This window comes from Micromys minutus, assembly GCF_963924665.1.
Source record: "Micromys minutus genome assembly, chromosome: 15".
Taxonomy (NCBI): Eukaryota; Metazoa; Chordata; class Mammalia; order Rodentia; family Muridae; genus Micromys; species Micromys minutus.
In genome coordinates this window covers 20,109,719-20,117,143 of record NC_137984.1, presented here as the reverse complement: position 1 = coordinate 20,117,143, position 7,425 = coordinate 20,109,719, and the positions used below count along the sequence as shown (strand labels likewise).

The 7,425-nt window shown below is 49.9% G+C and overlaps 1 protein-coding gene across 1 annotated transcript; it reads right to left on the bottom strand.

Moving 5' to 3' along the window:
* Nucleotides 1-243: 243 nt before the first annotated feature.
* BHLHE22 (basic helix-loop-helix family member e22) lies at nt 244-1,323 on the bottom strand (the record flags this gene model as incomplete). The annotated part of the gene is made up of 1 exon (XM_080929324.1): nt 244-1,323. The coding sequence occupies one exon, from the start codon at nt 1,321-1,323 to the stop codon at nt 244-246; it is 1,080 nt and encodes a 359-aa protein (XP_080785450.1).
* Between the last annotated feature and the right edge of the window lie 6,102 nt (nt 1,324-7,425).

Sequence of the window (7,425 nt, the reverse complement as noted above, 5' to 3'; positions counted from 1 at the left end):
ATCCCGACTAAACCTCCCTCTCCCCTCCCTCCCCACCCCAAAGACCGAGATTCGGGGCAAGCCAAGGCTGAAAGTCCGGTTTGTCTCTGATAGATACTTCTATGTCCCTGCCTCTGCTTTGTTTGCCCTGAAAGTGTTTCACAACTTAAGAGGGGAGCAAAGTAAAAAGGATGGGGGGGGGGGCAGCTTCTCACTTTCCTCTAGCTTTGGGGTCGGTCTCGAGGTTTTCGAGGGAGGGAGTGTTTAAGGCTTCTCCGTGCACTGTTTGCAGAGGCTGGATGAGACGCTGTTGAATAGGGCACACTTTTCCGGGCAGGAGGCAGCGGGCGGTAGCCCTGCGCTGAACGGGTAGCCGGCCGCCTGCTCGTAGGCGCCCAGCGCTGGGTGCAGGGCAGCGGCTGCCGCCGCCGCGGCCGCCGAGCTGGGAAGAGAAGTTGCCGAGATGGCCTGGCCCTGGTTGAGGTAGGCGACTAGGCGCCGCATTTCCTCCAGGGCCTGTGCCTGCATGAGGATGTAGTTCTTGGCGAGGAGCAGCGTGGCGATTTTGGAGAGCTTCCGCACCGAAGGGCTGTGCGCGTAAGGGATGACCGCGCGCAGCTCGTCTAGAGCGTCGTTCAGGTCGTGCATCCTCCGGCGCTCGCGGGCGTTGATGTTGAGGCGCAGCGCCTTCTGCTCTTTGGATTTCTTGCTGCTGCCGCCGCCGCCGCCGCTTCCGCCGCCGGCACTTGTGGGGCCCCCCGGGGGGAGGCCTGAGCCACCGTGCAAGTGGGCGTTGGAGCAGCCCTCGGCCACCTTGGCGCCTCCGCCCCCGGCTCCCGGCGATGCCCTCGGGTCGGGGCCCCCGGCTCGCAGCACCAGCTCGCAGCGGCCGTCGCTGTCGTCGTCGGGGCTCTGCTCGCCGCCGCTGCTCTCGGCCACCGAGCCGCGTCCGGCGCTCTCGCCGTACTTGAGGCACAGGGCAGCCCCCGCCGGCAGGCTGCTCAGGCTCGGCTCGCCCCCCACGCCCGCTGAGCCCACGAGCAGCCCGGGGACACTCACCCCGCCGCCGCCGCCGCCGCCAGCGCTCGCGCCGCCTCCTCCTCCGGGCGGAGGCAGCAGCAGCCCAGCCCCTTCGGGGTCAGCCGGTTCGAAGCAGCCGAGGGGCGACGAGGACGAAGCCGGGCGTTCGCGAGTTGGCGGCGGCGCCAGGGACAGGTCCATGCCCGGGGGCGTGGAACGAAAAGCCGCCTCCAGGCGCTTGGCGGCGGAGGCGCCCAGGCTCTTGTGCAGGAAGAGGTCGTCTTCGCTCGCGGCCGCCGCACCAAGGTGCAACCCGCGCTCCATCGTCCCGGCCAGCCGCCGCCTGGGCTCCGGAGTCAGGCGGCTGCACAAACACGCGCCGGCCGGGCTCCGGAGCTGCTGCGTGCGTCGGTCCCCTCGCTGCCCGCAGCCCTGTCCCCTTCTTTTTCTTTTTCGCCTTCCCCCGCGCTCGCCGCCTCCTCTTCTTCTTCTTCTTCGTCTCCAGCCGACGGTGCTGGCTGCTAAGGCTCACCATGGGCCGCGGCCCCTCATGGTGGGAGGCTGGTCGCGGAGGGAGTGGAGCTGCCGCCGCCGCCGCCTCTGAGTCCAACCCCGCGCCTCCTCTCTGAACCGTTTATCTTGCTTGGATTCACCTTCAAGAGATTTCCGGACCCATCAACCAGCCGCCGCCACAGACGGGGGAGTCTTTTACATCATTATCTCTGAGTAGGTTATTATGAAGAAGACTCGCCTGTTGGGACAGCGCTTTCTACCCAATCAGGTTAACGTTTTAATTAATAGGATTAAAACGGTAACAAACAATCGCAGGCGCTATCTGGCCGCGAGTCTGAATAGTTTCATTTCCCAGGTCTGAAGACAGGCAGCAGCCAGAGCTTTATAAAAGGCGCCTGCTCCATTATTCTGCCTGCCATCTGTATACACAGCTTAGCGCATATGTTTGCAAGGCGCTGGGTCCTGTTAGTAACCCAACAACTGCCTTTAGCTTGACATGTGTGGCGACTTTCACTCATCAATGAGCACACTAAAAGCCCTACTTAGAGCCGAGGATGTTCTTTGCTCCTTCAGCAAATTGTATATCCGCGGTAAAGGCTTGAGTCCAGTGGAAAGCAGACTCAACACCCCCGCCCCCACTGCGCATCCCCCCCCCCCAACACACACGCTACCCTTCACTGGGCCAGGACTGTCTCTGCTTACTGTAGTTACCCTCACAGGAGAGAATTATATTTCTCCCTGTTAATAGCATGTCTGCATTTAGAGATGGAACCTGGGGGCTAGGGGTAGGGGTCCCTGCTGGCTTGCCTCAAATTTACCCTAGATTTTCAGCTAGTATGTCAGCAAAGCAAGAGCGAACCCAGATTTTCTCTGCACCACTTTCCTTCCCTACAGCCCCCTACTACCCATTTCCTATATAGACAAGAAAAAAAAATTAATCAGTTAAAAAAGCACCAAAAAAAAAAAAAAAAAAAAAAAAAAAAAAAAAAAAAAGATAGCCAAGTTGTTTACATAGCCCGTCTGATTTTAAGCTTGAAGGGGGCATAGTGTGTGTGTGTGTGTGTGTGTGTGTGTGTGTGTGTGTGTGAAGGGGTGCTTTGCAAAGTCCCCCACTTGCTGTGCTGAGAGAATGTTTGTGCTGAGAGACGTGCACTTCTTCATGGAGAAAGAGAGAGAGAGAGAGAGAGAGAGAGAGAGAGAGAGAGAGAGAGAGAGAGAGAGAGAGAGAGAGAGAGAGAGAGAGAGAGAGAGAGGAAACTACTCTCAAACTTTCCCCAAGATTAAATCCATTTGCTTCGCAAGAGGGAAAGTCAAGAGTCAAATCTTCTCACACACCAAGTGGGGACATTCGTGCCCATAGCTTCTCTGAAGCTGCGTGGGGACATCTGGATCCATCTGGGCTGTTCCTGGAGGGTTAGTTCAGGGCAGAATTACAGAAACAAGTGCTCTCCGGAAGGAGACAGCACGCGCGGTCCTCCTGCCTCTGAGGCCAGTCTTTTGAAGCACATGGTATTTAGTGGCTACTTTTCATCTTTATAATATAAGTAAAAACAATACCACCTACAATGTATTCAATACGTCTCTCTTATCTTGCAGAATTACCGAAGGCTGTCCAGTTTGGGGTTTCTCCGGTTTCATTAAAAACCTTTTAATTGTGGCTTTCAGAGTTGGCCCCAGGTGTTGGACTCTTTTCATTATATTTTGCTCTAATGTGATGAAATTCTAATTCTCTCCTTACCATATGGTTAAATTTCCCCACTGAGAATTAGTTGAAAGGGGAGAAATAATCTATTAATCTCTGTAATAGATTCACAAATGAGGTTCACCTCAGAACCTGTTTTTGAATGGTAATATCAGAACAGTTGGGCACCTTATTTCATACAGGAACCGCGAGGGCAACACCGCAATGTCTACCTTGTCACCTGGAAAGGGTGAAAAGGCGCCTTACGTCTACCTTTCCAGAATGGCTGCCTGAAATGCAACCACTAAGGGTGAGAAACACGATCAGGTCTTCTGTTACTGGTGTTCCTTCAGCTGAATCGGAACCCAAACATTGAGAACCAGCAAACAGACTGTTTGACGTTGTGCTGCTTGAGATCCCGGCATTAACAGAAGGCCTGCTCACGTGTATAGCTATGGACCAAAGCCGCTTTGGTGCGGGGCGGTGCCTCTCTGGCGCTCTGGGCTCCTTGCCTCCCCTTTCCCTCCTCTGTTCCCCGCAGCTGTTAGCTGTCCCTTTAGGAAGCTAAAGATGCGCTAGTGTTGTGGTTTGTTAATTAGCAGCTTTGTTTTCAGGGGAGTCGTAAAGGACGAGTCTCTATAAACTTAGGCTGACGAGAGGCTCCTATCTGGCGACTAACACAAGGATGGAGTCTAGCGCCCTGGTGATTCTGGATAGAGTGGCTGAAAGTCTTCCCTAAAGTCTAACTTCGTTCGCCAGTCTGTTTTTCTTGTGCTCTTGAACTTTCTTCTGGATGTCTGGATTCCTTCCGGCTCTAGAGAAGGTATTTAAAAGGCATACAGTGTAGCAAGTACCAGCTAGGTAGGAGCTCTAGCTGGCTTCAGGCATCTTCAAGAATAGCGTCTAGGAGGGTCGGGGAGATTTTTAAAAAAAACAACAAAAAAGCGATCCAGGTTTCTCTAGTCTCACCTCTCATGCCTTCCAATCATCCAAAGCTCTACAACAGTTTTGCTCAACTTGATTCTCCTCGGTAGTAACCAGCCACCTCTTCGGAGCTTGGCGGAAATCCCCCCAGGCTCCCTGAAGGAGGTGGTTGTTTAATAGTAGCAGAGAGTTGTGCTGGGGAAATGGCCAGAGAATTTATGGAAGCTTTAAACGCGGGCCTTATAACCACCGTCGGGGAATGGTCTTCTAGGTTTATGCACTCGTAAACTTTTGCTGATTGCTTCTGGGAAGTTGTCAGGCACTTAACACTGCATTTATCTTACAGGGCAATGAAAACACATCTGCCCGATGTCTCGTTACCCGGTTTAATCATCACTAACCCCAGTCACTGCCTCAACTTCCTTTCTCTTTGGGTAGAATCAGGCTGCCCTGCTGAGGTTCCGGCTCAGCGGAGGGTGACGTCAGCAGCTCTCTCAATATCCGTTGGCCGAAGGAACTCTAGAAATTTTAAACTTTGATACTGCAGAAGAAGAGGCAGGGCCCAGGCTTCTGAAGCAATAGACAAGTTTCAAAATAGAAGAGAAAGTCCAAACCAGAGCTTTCTTCTATACAGTGAGGTTGGGCGAATCAACTAGGGCTCTGTCACCTGACCTGATGCATCAATAGGAAAACTCTCTCTCTATTTTGTAGTTTATTCGAAGAAAGGTGTTTGGGGTACCAGAGATGGTAGGGACGGGTCGTTTAGAAAGTGTCAGAGGCAGCAGGAGACAACTAGGACCACTCAGGGAAAACAGTTCCTGGGTTCCCCTGTTGTGAGATTGGTTGGCTCAGTGAAGCTCCTTGGCATCAGGAATGGGTAAAGTTTCACCTAAATGTTGGACACCAAACGTATCTATGTCAAAGAGCTCTCATAAATATGAACCAATTTTATTATTGTTGGAGAAAAACACTCCGAGAGCCTCAAAGAGAAGCCAAAATATTCAGCAAGCATCACCTTATTGGAATTAGAGGGTGGAGTTGCAGCCCCAAGTAATGTGTAGGTCAAACTTTTATTTCTTAGAGATCATTCTATGCTCGGATTTGGAAATAGCACCAGTAGAATCATAATGGAACTCGCCCCATCTTTAAAGTGGGATGTTAAGAATTTCGCGGTGGTTATTTCTACATCTCTGATAACTTTATGACTTGTCTAAATTAAGCAGCCAGGAGAAGTCTGGCTCTGGCTGTCTCCGTGTCTCAATTTATCTATTTCAAAACACTTTGGAAAATAAAACAAAATGGGGGGGGGGGGCACACCATAAATTTTAACTTGGAGCCGCTCTGGGGGAATAGTGAACTCTGGAAGAGCTGTGGGAAGAATGTGACCGATTTGGAAAGTGTGCCTTTCCCTGTCCTCCCACTGGCTCTGAAGGTCCTGTCAGCAACCACTGAGCCCCCCAGGGACTGTCTCTGACAAAGTAGGCTTCTGAACTGCCAAGTACAATGCCATGAAGTTGGCATCCCCCATCCCTCTAGGCCAAGGGGCTCCTGGCGGTCCTCCAGCCTCCGGAAGAGGCACCTTGACCTTGAAGCTGCATTTACATCCTCTAAGATGCAGTGTTTGTTGTAGCTTGGGGTGGCCAAATGCCTGCTGCCTCCTGACCCTTTGAAATCTCAGTAACACAGAATCAAGTTCATCCAGTTCCCGGGCTAAGTTTCTCAGCATCTTTTTGCTCACCTCCTTTTGAGAACTTGGGAGGCACTGGTTCCAAGAATGCCCTAACACCATCCGGATTAAAGAGAACCTGAAGAAGGCAGGGACCAGGCAGTGGTTGGAGCTGAAATAGTTCTGGCAGCCCTCCAAGGTCTCAACCTTAGCTTGTGTAAACACACAGGCTTCCCAATTCCCCAAATTCTGACCTGGAAGAGTTGAGGTTTGCTCCAAACTTCACCTTAATCTATTCTGGACAACGGACGTTGTTTCTCACTACTCTGGAAGCAGTTTAAGTTCGAATAGATGCTGGACAGAAACCTTCAGTCTACAAAAGCAGCCTGGCCGGAGTACATCGTGGGGACATTTTCAGTCTTGGTGACTTTCAAGGTTTGGCACTCTGTGTACCAAGAAAGTAACTTGATGCCTGGTTATCATTGGTAAAAATCAGAGGATGACCGAAGTCTCGTGGCTGAAATAAAATGAAAAGGTAGTGGAAAGGGTTCACAAAGAATTCCCTCTCATCTTTCTTCTTTAGATATACAATGTGGACATTTTCTCCTGGGACCGGTAACTATAGACTGCTTTGTCCTGCTACAGGAGTCTCTTCCCTGAATATTATCTTTAGAATATTGGAAAACATTCTGGAACATGTAAACAAATAATTCGAACAAACGTGGTAGATACTTTGGGGGTTTGGCCAGAAATAAGAAAACTAGAGATTTAACTGGGCTCTGCGATTTAAAACCCACAGCGCCATCTCCTGACCACAAAGAGAATATCGCGGAGTATGATAACATTTGAATACTAAAGCCCTAAATATACAGGTACCAGAGACACATTTTATTTTATGCCTCAAAAGTCATTTCAGTGGTAGCTTGCTTATGATTAAAAGCGTTATCTAGAATCCATGTCCATTAAATATTTTGTCACAATTTTCAAAACGAATTATGTGTAAAGAGAAATTTGTGTTCTAGTTTTATGTATACATTCAGATATGTTCTGGCAATTCACAATAAATTTTATTCAGTAAATTGAATACAAAATTTCTTCATAGAAATTAAATCATAGGTTAGCTTCTAAGTAAGACTAAACTATTTTATGCAAAGGATGCTGTAAGCTTAAGTACTGTCGAGAATGAACACATTCCATTACTATTCAGATGATTTATCACCATGTTGCAAAGTGTGAGTACATTCCCTAGAAACAGCCCTCCGCCCCCTGCTCTGAGGTATGGTACTTACCACCTCTGGTGGAAAAAGAGTAGAGGAAGAGGTGATTCTTTAAGACATGTTTGCATCCTCATAAAAAAATCAGCAGCAGGTAAACCAACGGAAGTCAGGGACCTTTACTTTCTTTAGGCAACAGTTTCCTTTCCCCACAGTCCTACAGAATAGCCAATCTAGACTTTGATCCTGAAATGTCATCTAGGATCACACACTTTCAGAAAAGCTTACTAGAATTGCTCATACTTAACAGCTGGCATTTCTAACATATCTATCTATCTGTCTGTCTGTCTGTCTGTCTGTCTGTCTGTCTTGCTTCTTATTAATAAATAGAAACCTGATAAGGTCCACAGATATGGCCGGACTAAATA